At 43.1% G+C, this 22,500-nt stretch overlaps 1 protein-coding gene and 1 long non-coding RNA gene across 2 annotated transcripts in view; one reads left to right on the top strand and one right to left on the bottom strand.

The window, feature by feature from the left end:
• tspan7b (tetraspanin 7b) overlaps nucleotides 1-22,500 on the top strand; it is a 66,493-nt gene that overhangs the window by 36,874 nt on the left and 7,119 nt on the right. The window contains exons 2-6 of the mRNA XM_017683233.2: nucleotides 18,039-18,227; nucleotides 20,064-20,138; nucleotides 20,294-20,389; nucleotides 20,988-21,143; nucleotides 22,447-22,500. The exon at nucleotides 22,447-22,500 is cut by the window's right edge and continues 30 nt beyond it. Of these exons, the coding sequence (XP_017538722.1) occupies nucleotides 18,039-18,227; nucleotides 20,064-20,138; nucleotides 20,294-20,389; nucleotides 20,988-21,143; nucleotides 22,447-22,500 (570 nt within the window). The remainder of the gene's footprint in view (nucleotides 1-18,038; nucleotides 18,228-20,063; nucleotides 20,139-20,293; nucleotides 20,390-20,987; nucleotides 21,144-22,446) is intronic.
• LOC119262450 lies at nucleotides 11,974-15,502 on the bottom strand. Its single transcript, XR_005129649.1, has 3 exons — nucleotides 15,423-15,502; nucleotides 12,644-12,738; nucleotides 11,974-12,481 (listed from the first exon to the last, which is right to left on the bottom strand). It is a non-coding gene; the product is annotated as an uncharacterized LOC119262450 (long non-coding RNA).

Genomic DNA, 22,500 nt, shown 5'->3' with positions numbered 1-22,500 from the left:
TTGGGGGATTACTGTTGCCATGGTTACTGGCTTCTCCTGTGATTGGGCAGTGTTTGCTTTGCTGAAGCGGCTGTGAGATGCAGAGCGTCCTGTTGAGGGAACAGCGGCTGCGCTGTTGTTTCTGGGTACAAACACTGCAGATGCTCTTTGTTCACGCCTTTTCTTTTCTTCATGGTGCGGCTGACCGACATTGAGGGCAAAGGTCACTTTTGTTGTTTTTTTGTTTATAAATAAAAACAAAAAGGAGTAAAAACGTTTCTCTTCCAAAGTGGAGCTGATTATCACCCTGGAAACAGAGAGTACGTTTCCATTTAGGGGTTAAAGGCACGTTCTGAGAACTTTCTTGAGGGTAATTTCCTGGTTTAAAGACTAGAAAACCCCCTTCTGATGATGCATCTTGAGGGTGGGAGGAGCTCCAGCTGCTTTTCTTTAGCTGGTGAAAACTGACACTACTAGTAGGAAGACAAATGTTATTGCAGCTGTATAACTTCATATAACAGTGAGTTCCGGCCACGCAAGCTGATTGGTTGAGAGTCGTTCTAACTGTGCTATTATTTCACCACAACATCACAGGTTTTTTCACAAACACTATCACTTCGCTGAGACGCCGTTGCTAAGCAACGACTCTGACAGCTGTAGGAGGCGCTCAAGTCATTTGAAAGTTTTTACTTCTTAGTTTGCCACAAACAGAAAACAGATACTTTTAAGATCACATTTGACACATTTGACAGCCGATTTGGTCCAAATCTAAAGACGAGACGACACTAAATTCCCAAACTGTCATCACCACTGAGCAACTTTTCAGTCGGCAGCTGTGACAGAAGAACAGCTGAACAACCTGGAATCAGCCAGAAATGAACCCCACACCATTCGCCAAACTAAACGGGCTGTAAGAAGCTTTGCAGACCGGCTGGAACAAAACAACATTAATACTGATCTGGAGAAACTGACCAAACTGAGCTGAACCTGATATTGGGTCAGTTTTACGGCTCAGTCTGATTTGGTCCAACTGTGAGGATCAGACCACACGTTTGGCGAATTTAGTATAAGGAGCTGGAGAGCGAACCACCGATTGGGTGGAGCTGTAGTTGTTGCTCTCGCTCTTTTGCTTATGAGAAAACACTCCTGACCCGTTTTCTCTGTGGATGGTGCTACGATGAGGCCGGTTTGGGTTTGAAGTGAAGAGTTATGGGACAGACTGGGGAATTTGCTTTGTTTGGGGAAACAAAGATGCAGACTTAGATTTAGCAGCTTAATAAATACAGCGCGACTGATGTTTAATCACAGAGTTGGTTTGAAGGAGCCGCGGAAGCCAAGGAAGATCAGCACTTTCTCACCGAACTGCCCGGAACGCAGATCTGCTCAGTTATTTATGATCTCAGCTGAAGTAAGAGGCAGTTTATTAGGTCTAGAGTGGGTCTGTGTGATGTGGACAGGGCATCATATTGTGATAATGCTGCACTATATGGCCAAAAGATTGTGGACACTGGACCATCGGTCCTATATTTACATTTATGGCATTTAGCAGACGCTCTTATCCAGAGTGATTTATGATTTGATCAGTTTACAGAGGCAGGTGAAGGTGGTTTTAGGAGTCTTGCCTAAGGACTCTTATTGGTATAGTGTAGGGTGCTTGCCCTGGTGGGGAATCGAACCCCCATCTACAGCATAGAAGGCAGAGGTGTTACCAACTACACTACACACTATATGTGCCTGTTGAATATTCTATGTCAAAATTCATGGTCATTAATATGGAGTTGGTGTGTTTCCTTGGAATAGTTTTGCATTCTTTTGCAAATTTTTTGCCTTTTCTCGCAAACGTTTTGGGTTCCCTTGTTGCAATTTTGCATTTCCTTGCAAACATTTTGCATTTCATCACAATCATTCAAGCTTTTCAAGCTTTTTGTGTTCCCTTTCAAACATTTTACATTCCCTTGTAGTAGTTTCATGTTCCTTGCAGAGTGTTTGCATTTCCTTGCAATAGTTTTGCGTTCTCTTGTAGTATTTCTAAGTGTCTTCCCCTAAATGTCCCCTTATCAGCAAGATAGACGTTCAAGGTTAACGTAACAAACAGCTTATGGGTCATGTAGACACCCCACAATCAGACACGAGCATAATATTCTACAGAATGAAATGGGTGACATTGCTTGTATATTCGCAACGGTATCCCTTCCTCAGAAAATGGATGGATGGATGGATGGATGGATGGATGGTATCCCTTCCTGAATGGTAAAACGCATGGCGACACATACAACCAGCACAGTCGCTGTTTACATCAGAGACATTAAAAATGAGGAGACAACCCACTGTTTGAAATGTGAATGCAACACTCGTAGCGTTCAGCTTTCCTGTAAAGGCTACTGTGTATCCGTTCACCGGCCTGAAACTGCGGATGTAACCCTGTATAAGCTCTGCGGTCAGACCTTTCTTATATCTAAAGCATGTGTGGTATGCCTTACTTGCTGTTGTGTGCTCCCTTTAAAGAGAAGAAATAGCCACGAACCCACACCAGTAGGAGCTCATCATTAAAGGCTTTCAATAAACCAGCTAAATGATACAATTTACTTTTTAACAAGAAAATATCGAATTTGTGCTAATTGTTTTTTATGGTGCCCAGGCCTAATTGTGCAGAGTAACGTCCCTATCAGATTTAATCCAACCTTCTGTTTTAGACTAGAATTCTTTTTAAAAGGTGGCCCCACCTTGTCAAGACCCCTTGATTAACCATGCGCCTGTTTTTTTTTCTCGCCCGTTTATTTTGTTTCGTTCATTGCTCTGTTCCCTCTCAGCGCTCCAAAACAACTCGGGCTTTGATCAGGCTGGAACATTTGAAATGCTAAAAGGAACAGATGAAGGCTCTCTCTCTCTCTCTCTCTCTCTCCCTCACCCTCCCTCCCTCTCTATTTTTTTAGTCAAAGTGTGCCTCTTCTTTTGTTCCTCTCTTCACATCCCTCCATCAGCTCCCCGTCTGCTCCCCAAAATGGAGAACTGAGACCTCCTCCTGTTTTGGGAGGTGATTTTACCCCCCTCTCTCTCTCACTCCCTGTCTCTCTCCATCAGTATTCTAGTACAGTACAGTCTGATGAGCCAGTGTTAATCTCTGCCTGGTGGACCATTTCTGTAGACTCCTTCATTAGCGTGTTTTGTTTAAAGTGAGGAGGTTTAGCATTAGAGAGTGCTAGCCTGGTCCCCAGGGCCTCCTTCTAATGGCTGTGCCCCACAACACAGCTGCACAAAGCTGCTCTGAGCTTTAGCTTTCAAATATACCTCAAACAGACACCAAGAGTCAAAACATGATGACCATCCACAGGCAAAGCAGATAAGCAAACAGCGGTGCTCGTCACGGTTCTGCCATATAAGTTAAGGTACCCGTTATTAGTCCCACAACAGGGAAGTTCACCTCCGCATTTAGCCCATCTGTGCAGTAAAACATCCACATACACACTAGTGAACACACACACTAGGGGGCAGTGAGCGCACTTGACCAGAGAGGTGGGCAGCCCTATCCACAGCACCCGGGGAGCGGTTGGGGGTTAGGTGCCTTGCTCAAGGGTACTTTAGTCGTGTCTGGTCAGCTCTAGGGATCGAGCACGGCAACCTTCCGGTCACAGGGCTGCTTCCCTAACCTCCAGCACGACTGCAGACAATATATTAGTTGGTCAGCGAGCAGTTGGTTCTCGTTGAATGTGGACAAATGGGCAGGCATGAAGACCCGGTCAACAGTGGTGAGTACCTACCAACAGTGGTCTGTGGGGTGCAGGCCATGAACGATGACAGGGTGTGGGGTGCCCCTCATCGATGCCTCTTGAGGGCAATGAAGACTATCCTTGCTAAACCCAATGGAAAGAAGGCCTACTGTGGCACAGGTACTAATTCCATTCCACTTTTAGCCACATTAGCATGTCTGCTCTAGCAGTTCCTTTCATTTTATGTACTTTTTTTCTTAGGACTTGCAGAGCCTGAAGTCCTAGCCTAGTCTTTACTTTGACCACTGAAAACTGGCCACAAGTTGTGGAGAAACCGTAAAGTCGAAGCATTCTGGTGATTACTTTGCTGCTGGCAAGAACGGTTTTTGCTCCATTAGGATTAGGTCATTTGTAACGAGGATATACTCCTGTGTCAGTTCCATCAGCTGCTGCAGCCAAAGTGATGACATTGATGAAGTTTTGCTTTGACCACTGAAAGCCAGCCAGAAGTTGGAGAAATCGTTCAGTATTAAAGTCTCTAATATGCTTTTACCAAACCTCTCTATTGGCAAGCTGTCCACTTTTGGCAAGCTGTAAAGGCTAACTGCTCAAATCTACCCGAAACCTGCAGCAGGACAGCGTCTGAAATATACTTCCAACAGACAAAGCAGAACCCTTAGGAATTTCTAGGCTCCATGTGTCAAACACAGGTACATTCCTACTCTGCCCTCAAAATTATTTTAATTCTCTATTAATATTTGCTGATTTCAGCTCATTTAAGCTGAGCTAAACTACAGGTCCCAGCATGCACTGCAGTGTAATGTGTGCTCCCACCTCCTCCTCACCAACGATCTATGGGATAACAGCACAAAAGCCAAGTGTCCAGTTCAGCAAATGAGCAGTTTTAAAAACCTACCATGCACTGGGAACATCTAAAAGAGGTCTATCCGTGATCTGCAGCAAATGTAGTCTACTGTTTTATATAAAACAGTTTATTTTTATTTACAATTACTTTTGAATTGTTCAAGTATTCAGTGCAAATTTTGAAAAAAAATGAAAACACAGCTGGTCCACAGAATTTTTTTAATATGGCCCTTTTAGTGCTTGAGTTTGACACCCCTGTTGTAGGCCATTGGTGGGGAACTCCAGTCCTATGGCATCTGATTAAATTCAAAAATCACCAGGATGATAAAATGGACATAAAATATTGTGGCTTCCAAGGTGGTTAGACTTTTGTTGAAAGGAAAAAATTGCTCTTCTTGATATTGGGGTTGACAACCCCTGGTCTAGACCTTCTAGAAGGTTCTGATTGGATACGAGCTGGAGTCTTAACAAGTTTGTCAGTTGTTGGAAATGGACAACATGAAATAAACAAATATCTTGCTGCCACGTTCTAAAGGTCTTATTAACAAACATCAAATAACAAGTTGCCTCTATAAAGGTGTTACAGCATCAGTTAGAATGTAAAACATTTGCTGACCCATGATTGTTACTAGAATTATTTAAATAGCTGTGATCAGGTTGATGAGTTCTCTGTTTTTAACCTAGAATGGGGCAAAAATGTTCATGTGCATCACCGTTAGTATCCCAAAAGTATTCGGTCATCTGGCTTCACACGCATATGAACTTGAGTGACATCCCATTCTTAATCCATATGGTTTAATATGATGTCGGTCCACCCTTTGCAGCTATAACAGCTTCAACTCTTCTGGGAAGGCTTGCCACAAGGGTTAGGAGTGTGTTTATGGGAAGTTCTGACCGTTCTTCCAGAAGCACATTTGTGAGGTCAGACATGTTGGACAAGAAGGCCTGTCTCGCAGTCTCCGCTCTAATTCAACAGAAGGGGCCGTCCCCAAACTGTTCCCACAAAGTTGGGAGCATGAAATTGTCCAAAATCTCTTGGTGCTGAAGCTTTAAGAGCTCCTTTCACTGGAACTAAAGGGCCGAGCCCAACTCCTGAAAAACAACCCCACACCATAATCCCCCCTCCACCAAACGTTTCACTTGGCACAATGCAGCCAGACAAGTACGGTTCTCCTGGCAACCGCCAAACCCAGACTCGTCCATCGGATTGCCAGATGGAGAAGCGTGATTGGTCACTCCAGAGAACTCGTCTCCACTGCTCTAGAGTCCAGTGGCGGCGCTTTACACCACTGCATTCCACGCTTTGCACTGCGCTTGGTGATGTAAGGCTTGGATGCAGCTGCTCAGCCATGGAAACCCATTCCATGAAGCTCTCTACGCTGTTCTTGAGCTGATCTGAAGGCCACATGAAGTTTGGAGGTCTGTAGTGAATTTTGACAGGGTTTAGTCATTTATGGTCCAAACTGCAGGCCTAGCTTTAATTGTTACTGTTCATCTTTTCTAAAAGAACCATTCTTTCATTATTTGGTGTTTACAGTGTCACAGTATGACCCTCCACTCTGTGGAATCCAATACAAATTTGACAGACACAGCTGTGTACACTGATCAGGAATGTTCACACGCTGATTCAAGACTGTCTAAAAGAAAAACACAAGTGTCCAGACAGCCCTGAAGATCACTCTATTTGGTGGTTAGAGGTGTTTAAAGCCCCCCAACATTGGGCTGTGGAGCAGTCTGCATTGTCTGGAGTGATGGAGCTCCTTCCAACACCTTTGGGATGATAAGTGATCCAGAACTGACCATCCAACATCGGTACCTGACCTCACTAATGCTCTTGTGGCTGATTGCAAGCAAATCCTCACAGCAATGTTCCAACATCTAGTGTAAAGTCTTTCCCAAAGGAGTAGAGGCTGTTACTTCAGCAAAGGAATTATAGTAATACCTTTGATTTCAGAAGAACAATATCTAGAAAATGACTTTTCAACAAACCGTTAATGTCATGTTGTCATTGTAAGCTAAAAGGAAGCAGGCAGCTAGCCTAGAAGCTAATGTTGCTAGCTTTTATATGTGTCAGTAGCTAAAATCATAGATTGTGTCTTTGTTTTGTCCCGGAGCTAATGTGGCTAACAAGTAACGGAATATTACTGAGGGAATATCGGAATATTGGAATATTGGAATGGAATATTATTGTTCAACAACAAACGAATGGAGTTAAAAGCTTAGAATCTGCACTTTTTACACTTTTCTCCAAGTTTCATTGAGCTAATTCACATAAAATTATAGCATTCTAACTTTTTGACACAATTACTAGCCTTCTTGGATTGAAATTTTGCTACTAAGTCATAGTTTGGCCACAAATCTAATTTATATTTTAGTTTTTTCTTATCAAATGTACTTTAAAAATGTGTTCAATCCGTATCGTTTGCTTCTTTACTTTTGCGCTGGAGCATCACCATTACAGAGCGGCAGTTTAGGAAAGATACTGTCCAAAATTCCACTATTTCAGGAATATTACTCTCAGAGAGTGAGACAGGATTATATAACAGAGGGAACGCAGTGATCCACGCTCATGTCTGTGTGTAGATGTGGTCGTGTGGTTGGTGAAGCTCAGAGAACCTGTTGATGTGATTGTTTCTCCTCTGGTTTTATATGAAGCTTATTTCATTTAATGGTCTCTTCCGGGGGTCTTAACTTGATGTAGTAGTTATTTATTTACAGTGATGATTAAAGCTTTGTAGCGGTAAGTTAGTGTTCCTTAATCCATGTAGATATTCATAATAGATTAGTGTTTGAACCTTGAAGCTGAAGTCGACTTCTTATTTGCCGGCTTCTTGTTAGAATTTTCCCGTTCCACCTTAACTGGTGCAGCTTCAGGCACCAGAAAGTGACAGCTGCACCATTTAAGGTGGAACGGGAAAACTCAAACAGGAATGTGGTGAATAGGAAGCCCATCTTCAGCTCCGCCCTTCTTACTGTGTTCTGGGGGTTGATTTTATTGTTCTGTGTATTGAGATTAGAAGTGATTCACTCACTGATGGATTTGCTGATGTGTGTGAATTGGTGTTTAACGTCAGGTGCAGACTGAATACTGTCCTGCTGGTCCGGACGGATAATTATCACCATCAGTTATTAAAGATATAGAAGCTACCAAGTGCAGCAGGGCAGCCCAGATTAATCTGAGTCTGAGGATTAGAACTAAACAGATTAGGTGAAAATCGATAAAGTAATAAGGAAGTTGTGGCTGATTTAATCCTGAGACTCTTCGCCTCTTAATACAAGTGAATCTGTTCACACGCCGATCTTGACCTCTCCAACATGGCGGACGCGCAGACGTATCACCTCAGATAGAGAACAGCAGAGACTGTGGCATCTGGGTACGTAGATCTATCGTCAGGAACCACGTGATCAAGACTATAGATGTTACTGAGCACCTCCACATGGTCTGGGGTGACTGTGTGTTGTTGAGGGAGGCAGTTTGAACATGCTAACTGGTATTAGCTCCAGTGCTAAAACCAAAGAAGCAAACTTCAGACACCAAACATGTCTTGGCTGATGAACCACATTTGCAGTAACTGGTAAAATGACTAAGATCTGTAATCAGATGAATCCTAAACTCAGGCGCTTCATGATCTTTGCGAAACTCACGTGCAGGCCTCACTTTCCAGAGAGGAGTGCTGGGATTTAGATGTCACTAATGGCTGAGTTGCCATGACGCCCGTGCCCGCTACTGTCATGTAACATTGTCGGCAGCGACAGGAGGCATAATTGATTTTTATTTCCTTTTTTTCTCTATAACCCGTGCTCTGAATTGCACGTAACACCGGAGGCGTAGCTGACTTGTCAGAGATGAATGGCGTCTTCAAAGGAAGGCCAGCTGAAATTATGATTTCTTTCAGGAGGAAATGATTCATATCAGCGTGTCGTCCAAGACGGAGACAGAGACAGAGAGAGAGAGAGAGAGAAAGCAATGCCCAGCAGAAATCAAATGTCTTATCTCCGAGTCTAACCACAGGGAGCTTTCCTCAGTGGTCAGAGGTATTGATTGCAGATCTAGGGCCAGTTTTATTTTTCCTTTCTTATCAAAGAACAATAAAACTGGTCAGTTCAAATGTCAGATGGGTTAAGATGTGCATGCACTCCATTGACCCTTTTAGCTGTACTGTTTAAGTGCAATTACATGATTGCATACGCTGTGAAGTCAATTGACATTTGCGTTCTGTATTGACAAGTTCGAGTCGGCACTTCTGACTTTTTCCATTTGTTTCATTGCATTTCGTGCACCACAAAAAACTTTCATCAGGTTCAATTTGTAGTAAAATACCTCCTGTTCTACTGACGAGTTCAGTGAGCTATTTCATATACAACTCTAGCACGTTAACCTGTTTCGATTTCTTTTTACTGCTTTTATTAGTGCTGATATTAGTACTAGCCCGCTTGTACCGAAATGTTGCCGCTGAAGTTTTAGTTACAGGCCAAAAATCAAATTTATGTTTAATTTTCTCTTTTTCCCAAATGTGCTTTAAAATGTTTTCCAGTAGAGATTACGGATGACCTGATGAACAATCCTTCGGAAAAAAGCCTTTATATAAGGTTAAAGATGCGACGGCTAATGCTAACACCAATAGATGCTAACAGCTAGCAGCAAGCTGTTGGTGTCTTGGCAACTTCGTGGCGTTTTGTTGCCTATGAAGTGCATCTCAAACAGGACTCAGTTGCAGGCACCTTCACGTTCCCAAAAACTGAAATAGAACAAATGTTTAAAAATGGCGTTTTCGCTCCCGAGTGGCGCAGCCGCTTCGTGGCTGAGTTCCTGTCGTTCCCAATCGCTTCCACTTCCAATAATCCCACTGACAGTCAACTGTGGAATATTTAGTAGTGAGGAAATTTCACGACTGGACTTGCTGCACAGGTGGCGTCCGATCACGGTACCACGCTGGAATTCACTGAGCTCCTGAGAGCAACCCATTCTTTCACTAATGTCTGTAGAAGCAGTCTGCAGGCCTAGGGGCTCGGCTTTATACACCTGTGGCTACGGAAGTGACTGGAACACCTGAATTCAGTGATTTGGATGGGGGAGTGAAAACTTTTGTCAGCATTATTTATATATTTTTGTATTAGCTCTACAAGGGGGGCTCACCTTTGCCCCTGTGTGAATGTGATGTGACAATAGCCGTGGTTTGGTTTGATCTGAGTAAGTGGTTTCGGTGAATCTCTACTCTGTACATTTCATTTTTCACCAAATTATTTCTTTAACCGTTATTTCCTTCCAGTGATGAGGCTATTTTTGGATGGACTGTTGAGCAACAGAAGGATAGAGCAGGACAGACGAGGGGCAGGAACAGACACACCGATGAATGATTTATTCTTTTTCAGTCAATAATTCATGAACTTTATTGTAGGGGCTGCAGACGCCCCCCCCCCCCCCCCCCAAACTCAAAACACACCCGTGAAGCTGGGTACTCACCCCGCTTTCTTACTCACTCTTTCCTCTTTCAGCCAATGTGTCTCTCTTGCTCGCTCTCTCTCTCCCTCTCCCTCTCTCTCTCATTATTCTCTCATTCCTCTCTTTCCTTCAGCCTTATTATCTTTTTCCTCCTCCTTCTGTTGTTGCTCTCACTCGTTTTCCTCTCTCTCACTCTCTCATTTTGTCTCTCACTCTCTCTCACGCTTTCTCACCTCTCTTTGAGGCTGGTGACGCACAACACCTCTACCTTCTCCTGCTCCCTCCCTCCCTCTCTCTCTCCCTCTCTCTCTCTCTCTCTCTCTCTCATGCTACGGCAGACATGTTCAGAATAACAACACAGGCTGAGATGTGACGATGCTTTCTCCCTCTTTTTCTGTCTTTCTCTTTTTTCCTCTCTCCTTTTCTAACTCTGGCTTTCCTCTCTTTCTCTGCCAATCTTCCCTTTTGCCGCCTCTCTCTCTTGCACACGTACTTCTCTTCCTCTCTCTTTCTTCTCTTTCTCTCTCACTTCTCTTCCTCTTCCTCTCTCTTCTCTCTCTGACCCTAACTCTAACTTTCTCTCTCCATTTCTTGCTCTTTCTCTTTGTTGTGTCTTTTTCTCCTTTCATTTCCCAGTCTTTTCCCCCTTTCTCTCTCCTTTTTCTTTCCCTCCCTCCATACCTTTCTCTCTCTCTCTCTCTCTCTCTCTCTCTCTCTCTCTCTGTCTTGCACAAATAAATACACACATGCCCAGATTCTTACTTTCACACTTTAATTAACACTTTCCTGGGAATAACACATCTCTCTCTGTGAGAGAGAGAGAGAGAAGACAGTGAGAGAGAGAGAGAAAACAGTGTGTGAGAAACAGTGAGAGAGCAGATGTCTAAACTATGCTGATAAGAGGTTAGATGTACGTCACTACCTGACGAATGAAAAAGACGACATATATATATATATATATATGTGTGTGTGTGTGTGTGTGTGTGTGTGTATACAGGGAGAGAGAGAGGATGTGGTGCCTAGTGGGTTGTTGATATAGAGCTCACTCTGATCTGATGTATTTATGTCTTTGATTCTGTGCATCACTGATATATTTTCATGCACAGACACATGCACACACGTACACACACACACGTAGACACACACACACACACACGTACACACACGCACACGTACACACACACACACACACATGCACACACGTACACACACACACACAGCCTTCTTTTTCTACCAAGCGCTGGAGGTTTTCCTCTTGTGAGAGGTTTGTCTTGTGTAAGAGTCGTTTTCCTTGCGATGAGTAGTTTTCTTTGTTCAAGAGTATTTTTACTCGGTTATGAATTTTAAATTTGAATTGATGCCACAGAGTCATGGTGGTTCTCGAAATCTACCCAGTCTAGCTTTCATGCCTGTACTTTTGTACTTTACAGCTTGCAGTGGAATTGGTTTTATATTTTGTAGTATTTACACACTAATATAGGACTGTTGCTCACAGCACCCTCTAGTGTTTTTTCCTAGTCAAGTAGTCAACTAATGCAACCCCTGTTAGCTACACTCACCAGCCACTTTATTAGGTACACTGGTTCAATTGCTTGTCAACACAAATAGCTAATCAGCCAATCACACGGCCGCAGCTCACTGCATTTAGGCATGTAGAGGTGGTCAAGACAACTTGCTGAAGTGCAGGCCGAGCATCAGAACGGGGAAGAAAGGGGATTTAAGGGGCTTTGAACGTGGCGTGGTTGTTGGTGCCAGGCGGGCTGGTCTGAGTATTTCAGAAACTGCTGATCTACTGGGATTTTCACACACAACCACATCTAGGGTTTACAGAGAACGGTCCGAAAAAGAGGAAACATCCAGTGAGCGGTCAGTTGTGTGGACGAAAATGCCTTGTTGATGTGAGAGGTCAGAGGAGAATGGGCAGACTGGTTCCAGATGATAGAAAGGCAGCAGGAACTCAAATAACCAACAAACATCTCTGAGGAACATTTCCAACACCTTGTAGAAAGTATGCCATGAAGAATTAAGGCAGTTCTGAAAGCAAAAGGAGGTCCAACGTTTTACTAGCAATCCTAGTACCTAATAAAGTGGCCAGTGAGAGTACATTAGTTTTCTAGGGCCCACAAACATGCCTGAGTGTCAAATTTGATGTTTCTATCTGTATGTTTTTCTGTCTTTATGATAATACAGCGTAGAAATATGGTTTATTTCCTGAATCTCTAGAGTTGGCCTTTCCATTCCATCTGATCACGAGATTGTACATGACTCACTTCCAGAGTTATGAGCCTGTGAAGAGGGGCTAAGATACACATCTGCCTCTTATTGTGTGGAACTGGTGGGTTTGTGTGTCCATCAACATCCTGACCAGTGGAAACTCAGGAAATCACTAAGGACTGACCATCACCCCGAAAGCCCTTCATTCTTCATTCAGTGCACATCGGAGACACTTTTGGAATGGTGTGCAGAGAGGTTACAGCTGCTGAAGTTCCTGTAGTAGTTTTGGGAAGTAGTGACAAACATGATGGAGACATATGAGTATCATGTTATATGTAAAGTGCCTTTAATGGAGAATTTAAGAAGATATGAAATAGTCAACCGGAGAGTCAGTCTCACAGCAAAACTAAAGAAGACATTAAGGTGGAAACCTAACCGGGATTCTGCTTGATGGCCAACAGACGCTGGTACTGTCCCGGAGGAGCAGATGGTCCTAGCGGGTGGCTGCACTTCAGCTATTCTCACAGTGTCCTGAAGTGATTGCAGAAATACATGAATACATGAATATGTAAAGTCTTAGAGTGAGGCTGATTGTGTTGTACAGTGAATGTGCTGCTAAATTATACCAAATGACCTTATAAAAAGTTAAGATATTAAAATGTGTAAAGAGATTGGCCACATAATTAGAAACACCTCTTTTGTTGCTCCACCTTGCTAGAGTACGGTTAATGCCACTCTTGGCTCGATATTTTTCAAAAGTATCTGGTCAGCAGTCTGTAATTGTATACATATTATAGTAACCCTGTAATATAGGAGCTCATAAAGTGGCCAGTGAGTGGAAGCACAAGGTGGTTGTTTCAAATAAAGTGGCCAGTTAGTGGAAGCAGAAGGTGGGTGTTTCTAATAAAGTGGCCAGAGAGTGGAAGCACAAAGTGGTTGTTTCTAATAAAGTGGCCAGTTAGTGGAAGCACAACGTGGGTGTTTCTAATAAAGTGGCCAGTTAGTGGAAGCACAAGGTGGGTGTTTCTTATAAAGTGGCCAGTGAGTGGAAGCACAAGGTGGGTGTTTCTAATAAAGTGGCCAGTGAGTGGAAGCACAAGGTGGTTGTTTCTAATAAAGTGACCAGTTAATGGAAGCACAAGGTGGGTGTTTCTAATAAAGTGGCCAGTGAGTGGAAGCACAAGGTGGGTGTTTCTAATAACGTGGACGGGTAGAATCTTTTGGATTCGTTTCCTGAAGGTCGTGCCATGTCTCTCTCTTACCTAATTAAATGACCGTGTTATGAAACGCTTCCGCCTGCAGTGCTAGTTTTCCTTGATGACTGACACTCTGGATTTCACCTCATGCTAAAGAGAGAAAGTCCTAGATCTCCTAGCACTAGATTTCAGAGCTGACCCCAGATCAGATCCAGCAGAACGTCCGCCATCTGCAGTTAGAGCAGCAACAGCAGAGCTGCTCTCAGCTCAGCTTCGGCAGGGTGTATCTGCCATCACCGAAATGTCCCAGCATGCCCCAGGGCGCTGATGAAAGCCGAACGAAGGGGAGTAATGTCCCAGAGAATTTGTTTAACCCAGTTTCCTGCTCTCGCCCAGACATTTAAATATGGCGTTTCTCTGCTGAGCCACTCTGGGATCGCTCGCTCGCTCTCCTCCAGCGAACACTTCCAGTCAAAACTGCGTCACAGATGAATTTATATGCACAGAAATGTATTTTAATGCAAATATTAACGTTCAGTAGCTTTTCACACTCATTAAGGTTAACAGCACCTGTGAATTTACACTGTTTTGCCCTGTCCTCAAATGTAGTTGTTTAGCCAGGACTGCCTGAAGTTGGAAACACTGGAGGCTAATGTAGGTAATTAGTAATGGACACCTACCCCAGCAATTAACAATATGTGGTCTCTGACGCTGTTACCTATAAAAATGGGTGAGAACATTGTTAGTGGCCACCCTGAAGTCTAGGTTCATGTCTTTATTCATTTAGGCCATGTTTGTAGATGAATGTGTCACACAGTGTCCGATACCACATAAGCAACTCTATTAAAGAATTCCTAGAGTGGAATTCCAGGGAATTTGTGTATTTATGCATAATTAAGCCATTCTGATGTAAACAAAGTCGTTCAGAGCGGTTTGGTGTGAAACACTCTTTTCTAGAGAAACGTACAGAGTTAGAACTGTTCACAGTGGTGGTGATAGGAACCAGACGTCCACCTCTAAAAGCTCCTCGCAGAAAGTTCCTACATGAAATGTAATAATACAAGATAAGATTGTGGCCTTGAAATCCCTTCGTAGTGGAGGGATACGTAATACGGAGGGCGCTGTGCGGCAAAATAGTCCCCAAAGAGAACTTGTTGTTTCAGATTTTCCACTATTTTCCATCATCAACATTCCATATAAACCTCAGAAGACTCGTGTAGGTTCTCTGGTGGTTCTGGATGGTAAATAAAATGTCTATATCTGTGTTGTAGTCATGGCGACGCCTGGTTCCCATCACCACCACTGTAAAGACGTCTGAACATTTCAGACCAAACCACTCCGAAGATGCTAATTCGCTAATTATGTTCGCTGTTAGCTATATTAGCCTCGTAGCTCCAGTGTAAAAGTGAATTGCTATGGCATTCATTTTAGATGCTAAGTCATTATTTTGAGATACTATCGAAATATTTTGAGGTAATAAGTCATTGTTCTGAGATATCATTCATTTAAGATTCTAAGTCATTAATTTGAGATGCTAAGTCATTCGTTTAAGATGTCATTAACTTGAGGTGCTAAGGCATTATTTCAAGATACTGTCTCATTATTTTGACATCACATAATTTTAAAAATACTATCTACCTCATTATTTTGAGATAATATCTCATTGTTTTGAGATGGTAAGTCATTATTTTGAGATAATATCTCATTGTTTTGAGATGCTAAGTCTTTATTTTGACATGCTATGTCATTATTTTGAGATGCTGTTGTTAATTTCAAAGACTGTCTTTATTTTGACATGCTATGTCATTGTTTTGAGATAATATCTCGTTTTGAGAAGCTAAGTCAGTATTTTGAGGCTGCCAGTCCATCACAGGGTCATATATTTTTAATGTATTTATATTTTCATATACTATCAATGCATAAAACATCTCAAAATAGTGAGAAAGTATCTCAAAGTAATTATAGTATTTAAAAATAATGACTTAATATCACAGAATAATGGCATAGCAGTTCACTTACTAATGAAAAGTAGTAATCAGGTCCTGTGTCAGGAATGTGCTTCCATAGAAAGCAGAGAGAGGAAGGAGGGTTGATGTGGATTGTAGAGGTTCATCTTCTCTCCTCTGTGGTGAAAAGCAGATGGAGGGTTTTTTTTAATCATCCGCATCAGTGCCTGCATGTGATTACAGCTCCATCTGCTGGTCATTAGCTGCAAGTGCAGACAGTGCTTCAGCTTGTACACCACAAATATGCCATAATAACACACAGGCCGCTGTCTGCCAGCATGTGCTAGTAGTTTTTAATCTATTAGACACCGTTAACACTGATTCCACTCGGACTCGACCGCACCGTCTCGCTCGGAAAGTGTGGTTCTTAAAGACACTGTAAAGACGACGGTCCTATTTAAGTTAAGTGATACTTTATTAATCCCACAAACGGGGAAATTCTACCTCCACATTTAACCCATCTGTGAAATACCACATACACTCTAGTGAATACACACACACTAGGGGGCAGTGAGCACTTGCCCAGAGTGGTGGGCAGCCCTATCCACAGTGCCTGGGGAACAATTGGGGGTTAGGTGTCTTGCTCAAGGACACCTCAGTCATGTGCTGTCGGCCCTGCAACCTTCCGGGATTGAACCAGCAACCTTCCGGTCACAGGGCCAGTTCCCTAACCTCCAGCCCACGACTGCCCAAGAGGGTAGAACGACTTAGAACGCGTTCTATAATAACATAGAACCAGTTGCATGCTTACATAATTCTTTGCAAAGTGAAATGGCTCTTCAGATTGAGGAGAATGTGGCGTTTTTGGAAAATGGTTCTACTTACCACCAAAAAGGGTTCTAAATAGAACCATATACAACACGTCAATCTCAACAACCGTTTCGCCGTTCAAAGAAGCGTGCAAGTGGTTCTTTGAGTGTGGCGCTGTATAGAACCATTGTCTTTACTAAAGAACCCTTGAAGAACAATCTTTCTAAACTGTACATGCCGGGAAGATTCGTGTTTTTCTTTTTTTGCTCATATTTTTACTCCCAACAAACGAGCTGTGCTAGACTCTGTGTGTGGCTAAATGCTAACAGGCCAGTACCTACACATGTACCACGGAACACATTTGATTCTGCCTGTCGTCCTCGAAACGGGTGAAATTTGATCGTTTGAGCTGGTTTCTGAGCCTCTACTACAGTGGATTGAACCTTTAGCTGGCTACACTAGCATTAGCTCAAAGCACCACAGAACAAGTCTTAACTTTGTGTCTCTTCAACCCCAGATATTCCAATTTGTGACATCAGATATGAGCCTTTATCTTCTGAACGGGTGTTTTTAAGCGTCAATTCTCTGAAACCGAGCCTGTAACTGCGGTGGGAAGCATTGTACGCTCACATTAGCTTAGCCTAGATGCTATGTCACTCCAACACCAGCCACTGAACTTCGCTTCCTCAGAGCCGAGTTATCTTCATCTAAACCGGCCTCTGTGAAGCTTTTGTTGAATCGAACCTGTTCTGTGGTGAGCAGAGCTGGCTGCATGTTAGCTAAGCTAACGCTATCCAGCTGGTTAGCCCATTAAACTGGTTAGATTAAAGCTTTGACATTTATTAAATGGTAAGCAAGTTTATTTATATAGCGCCTTACAACAGGTGTTGTCACAAAGCAGTTTTACCGAACAATCAGTCCGAGCCCTCATGAGCGTCGCCAGTGGCAAGGAAAAACTCCCTAAAAGAGGAAGAAATCTTACATTTATAGCATTTGGCAGACGCTCTTATCCAGAGTGACTTACAGTTTGATCATTTTACACAGGCAGGTGAAGGTGGTGTTAGGAGTCTTGCCCAAGGACTCTTATTGGTGTAGTGTAGGGTCTTTTACTCAGGTGGGGATTGAACCCCAGTCTACAGCGTAGAAGGCAGAGGTGTTACCCACTACACTAACCAACCACACACAGAAACCTTGAGAGGAACCAAGACTCAGAAGGGGAACCCATCCTCCTCTGGTCAACCCCGGATAGCAAACATTGTTAGTATGAAGTTTTATAGCGCCAAGTGGGGAAAACAGGAGTGGCAGCGGTTAATTTGGTTAGTTTATGATCAGCAGCAGCATCTGAGGGTGAGGACTGCACAGCGTTGTACGGCAAGAAGCTCAATGGTGGTCAAGCTGGTCCACCATGGTACACTTGTTTTAGTTGTTTGGTATTCATGTGAGCATACTGACCTTATTTGATTGCTCTCAGGTGTGATATGATGCAGACGGTTATGGCCTCACAATACTGTCCGAAACATAGAACCAATCAGTGAATAGCTACATTGTTATGTCATCCCACTGAGCGATTCTGTGGCACTCAACACGGTTAAATAACTGTATCGAAAAACATGCTGAGCCTGATTTTAAACGTTCCATGTCTGTGTGGAAATGCCACTAGGACTGTTACCCACCATGTTCAGCCCTGCAGTGGAAAAGAGGCCTTTGTTATGACTGCAAGGTGTGCTCTTTCCTTGTGCCATTGTCCACTAGGTGGCAGCCAAATGCCAAATTCCATCCAAAATGATTACAAATGGAAGTCTATGTGTGTGAGTTTTATCAGTTCCTTATATGCTGGAACATTTGAATGACTCTCTTTTTCCCTCTCTCTGCTCTGTAGATCACAGGGGCGATCCTGTTGGCAGTGGGATTATGGGGGAAGTTCATGCTGGGTCCATATATCTCCCTGATTGCCGATAACTCCACTAATGCTCCGTACGTTCTCATCGGCACCGGGACCACCATCATTGTCTTCGGCCTGTTCGGATGCTTCGCCACCTGCAGAGGGAGCCCATGGATGCTCAAACTGGTGAGAGAGAGGGAAGAGAGCGAGCCCGGGAAAAAATTATGTTTATTATGACCAGACATGTGAGCTAATGAGGGGCATTCTGGGGATTTAAAGGGGTATTCAGGGGGGGTTTAAAAGGGCATTAAACATTGAGTTTAATAAGTTATTTGTGTCATTTTATGGAATATTCTGTAGCGAAGCGTTTCACCTCAAGCCTCATCAGTTTGGCTGAATTCACAAATTCATATCCTTTTCTCATATTTTCGTCCATCAGCATTCTTTCACTACAATACCCAGCATGCATTACACAAATACATCATTAACCACTGGGAATATCCAACAAATGAAGAATGTACCATTATATACAGTTTGCTCTCATGTATTTGTCCCAGAGTGCAAAGTGCTTGTAGTTTTCAGAAGCTCCTCCCACCTTCAAAATACATCATTACCGGTTTTAACAAGCCATTATCCACTTTGTTCCCTCAGGGGAATCCCTGGTGCCACATTAAGGGCTGTTCCGTTAGTTTATTCGCTGAAGTGAATGGTGTTCAATGAGGGATCAAGTGTCAACTTCAGCTGCAGAACTTACCCAGAAATCATTATAATCTGACCCATTTCCCTTTCCAATCTCAAAAATAACAGTGGACTAGGCTGTTTGTCAGTTTTAGCCATTAACTTCTTTAAAATGCTTAATGTTTCAAAATCCTTAACATTCGATTTGCTAGGCTTTAAGCTAGGCTTTAAACTGCTCTATCTGTTCTACACGACTACTGATCAACTTCATGATGTTCTACTGCTAGCTGGTCTGTTAACGTGCTAAAGGCTACATGGCTAACGAGAACACAAAAAAAGGACGGTTCTATGTCAAGTTTGAAGCCAGACAAAACAATCACTCACACACACGTTAACGGCCGTTAGGCTGAAGGCTCCGCCGTCTCTCCAAGCTACTGGGTGGTTAGTGTAGTGGTTAACACCTCTGCCTTCTACACTGTAGACTGGGGTTCAATCCCCACCTGGTCAGCACCCTACGCTATACCAATAAGAGTCCTTGGGCAAGACTCCTAACACCACCTTGGCCTGCCTGTGTACAGTGATCGACTTGTAAGTCGCTCTAGATAAGAGTGTCTGCTAAATGCCGTAAATGTACTCACATGGAAGCAAAGCTCTCGCACGTGGGGATAATTAGCTGGACACTCGACTGTTCTTTCTGTTCACTATTGAGCTTCAGCTCACACAAGAGTGTAATTCTTTTTTGAGAGCTGTGGGCGGGGCCTGGCACGTGATTGGTTATTACTGATTTCTGCAACTACTGTCAGTAGCTTTTGTCGTCAGAGCTTTTGCTGCATATAAAAAAACAGGAACAGGACTTTCCCTCTAGAAGACGACCTTCATAGTCTGCCAGTACAATGGCGTTAGCCAAAAGCTAAAAAAAAAATGAACCAGGGTTCAGGTGTGGCCAAACTTTTTTGTCTTGGTGGGATGGGATGGGGGTGGGGGTGTAATATTTGATCAGCCGAGCACCAAAAAAACAATATACAGTTGTATGCAAAAGTTTTGGCTCTCCTGGCCAATTAACCTGTCTTGGAGAAAACACACTTGTGCACATTTCAATACACAGTTGCTGTGTATTTGCTTACTTTTACAAATAAATCATAAAATGCGGCCTGTGCAAAAGTTATGGCACACTTGATGTTTAATTTTTTTTCAATTATATTAATCCCACAAAATAAGTAGAAATTGTGCACAAAATGTGGTGGTGAGGGGGTGTTCACACTTTTGCTGAATTGACCTTTTATGGACTCTCCCTTTCTCTTTCTTTCTTTTATCTTTATCCCCTCCCCCCTTTTCTTTCTGCAGTATGCGATGTTCCTTTCCCTGGTGTTCCTGGCAGAGCTGGTCGCTGGCATCTCCGGCTTTGTTTTCCGTCACGAGGTGACCGACACACGCACACATACACGCGCTCGCATACATCAATAAATACACACAAACGACGCCATACGAGATTGACGACCCAGGATGCATCAGTTGGGGCTCCATCTGTTTCGGCCTGGAAGGTGTGACGTCTTAATGTGTGGTTGTTTCCACAGATTAAGGGCACCTTTCTGAGGACCTACAATGAGGCTGTGCAGAACTACAACGCACAGGATGAGAGGAGTCTGGCTGTGGATAACGTCCAGAGGAACGTGAGTGACCACACACCTTCAGACCACCATGTTCTGTGTTAATGTGTCCTTATCATATATACACGTCTACTGATGGTGGGGCCGGTGCCAATTGGTAGCACCAACAGTGTGGCGTTTAGCGTTCACTCCACAATCAGTACAGCTCATTTTAAATATCACATGGTTGTGATGTCATAACCTTAAACACATTTGCATATGTCCGCCCGTTCTCCTACAACACATCAGCTCCGTCCACCACACTCCATTGTTGGTTTCATATATAGGCAGATGTATCATGTATCACAATAACTCTGTCTGTTGAATAAAGAGAGGTGGGAAAATGGTCATATAGTGAATTATGATTGTTTTAGATATACGAAACCACACAAATGTTACAAGTGGACCTCAACTTAAAACGCTAGAAAATTGTAGGATATTTGCCCTTTACTGATTTTTTCATTATTGATTTTATTAATAGCTGCAATAGAAAGCATAAAGACAGCTTTATTTCAATTTAATATTATTACATTATATTCTTTCGCTGAGTCCCTCCTCAGTTTCTCTAGTTTTTATTTTTTCTTCCTTTTTTCTCTCTCTCACTCACTCTCTCTCTCTGTAGCTGCATTGTTGTGGAGTGTTGAACTACACCAGCTGGTTCACCAGTGTTTATTTCCCTGTTAATGGAATCCCCCCGAGCTGCTGCGTCAACATCTCCGACTGCAATGCCTCAGACTTACGCAACGCTACCATAGCACCCAGCAAAGTGCACCAGCAGGTATTACATATATTGCCTATATAGCCCTGTATTGCCTATATGTTCTTAATAAGACTTATATAGAGCTATATTGTCTATGTATGCTAATATAACCTATATAGTCCTATATTGCTTATATAGGTCTGTATTGTCTATGTAGGTCTTTATTTCCTACATAAGCCTATATTGCCACCTAAATTACCAATGTGGGCCTATATTGCCTATATAAACCTTTATTGTTTATGTAGGCCCATATTGCCTGTACAGGTCTATATATTGTCTATGTAGGCCTACATTGCCTATATATGTCTAGATTGCCTATTTCAGCCTATATTGCCTATGTAGGCCTGTATTGCCTGTTTAATGCTTATATTGCCTATATGGGCTTACATAGTGTAATATAGGATATATAGGCAGTATAGCAGACCTGTCAGCCTTTACACAATTTGCGCAGCAGGTACGCAAAACTACAGGTAAACTGCAGGTAAAATACGCAAAAGCAAGAGGCAGCAGCGTCTAGCCTTTTGAAAGAGACCGCAAATCGATAGCAACACAAAATGGTTTTTATCCCTCTCATTCGCCCTCCCACTCTGTCTGGCTGGCTCCACAAGGTAGGTCTGTGCTGAGGTAAACAGGCTGCATTAACAGTAGAGATTTTAATATGCGGCATGCAGGGTTGCCAGATTCATGGTTTCCCAAAAACTCCGGTTAGTCTGAAAGCTCTGTGTGGGTGGAAGTTACACTGTAGCGGGATGTGTTTTCTGCACGGACATCTTTCGAAATGACCTGCAGCTGCGGAAGAAGGTTTTCAAATGAAAACAAATCATCGTATGAATGTAATTTGATCCTTGTTTCAAATAGCTGGCAACCCGTTCGGTTGTCTAGGATGCAGGACGTGGCAGTGTGACTTCTACAGCTTGCACTCACTGCCCATTTGCGCAAGACAGTAAACACAGCCGCACACCGTGACCTTGGCAACTCTCCAGAACATAAAACTTTGAGTTTCTATCCAAGCAGAGTCGTGACAGCGACTGTGCCCTTTCACGCCACAGTCAGACACAAATCTTGTGTCTTTTACGTGTTTTTTGTTGAGCGACGCTTGTCTGGACTATAAATTGGACTTTACAGTTAAAATAAACATGTCGGATGAGGAGGACACTGACAGGGAGAGAGAGCTGCAGACCCTGTTGAATAGCCAAACTTGATGATGTAGCTATATATCCCTATATAAGCAATGCAGGCCCCTATATATCCTATATTGCCTGTATAAGCCTATATTGCTTCACACTCAGACATGGCCTGTCTGATCTGCTCTGTCTATTAGGGCTGTTATGAGCTGGTGACTTCCTTTATTGAGACTAACATGGGCATCATCGCT

This window comes from Pygocentrus nattereri, chromosome 25, assembly GCF_015220715.1.
Source record: "Pygocentrus nattereri isolate fPygNat1 chromosome 25, fPygNat1.pri, whole genome shotgun sequence".
Classification (NCBI taxonomy): domain Eukaryota; kingdom Metazoa; phylum Chordata; class Actinopteri; order Characiformes; family Serrasalmidae; genus Pygocentrus; species Pygocentrus nattereri.
This window is presented reverse-complemented; position numbering and strand designations above follow the sequence as displayed.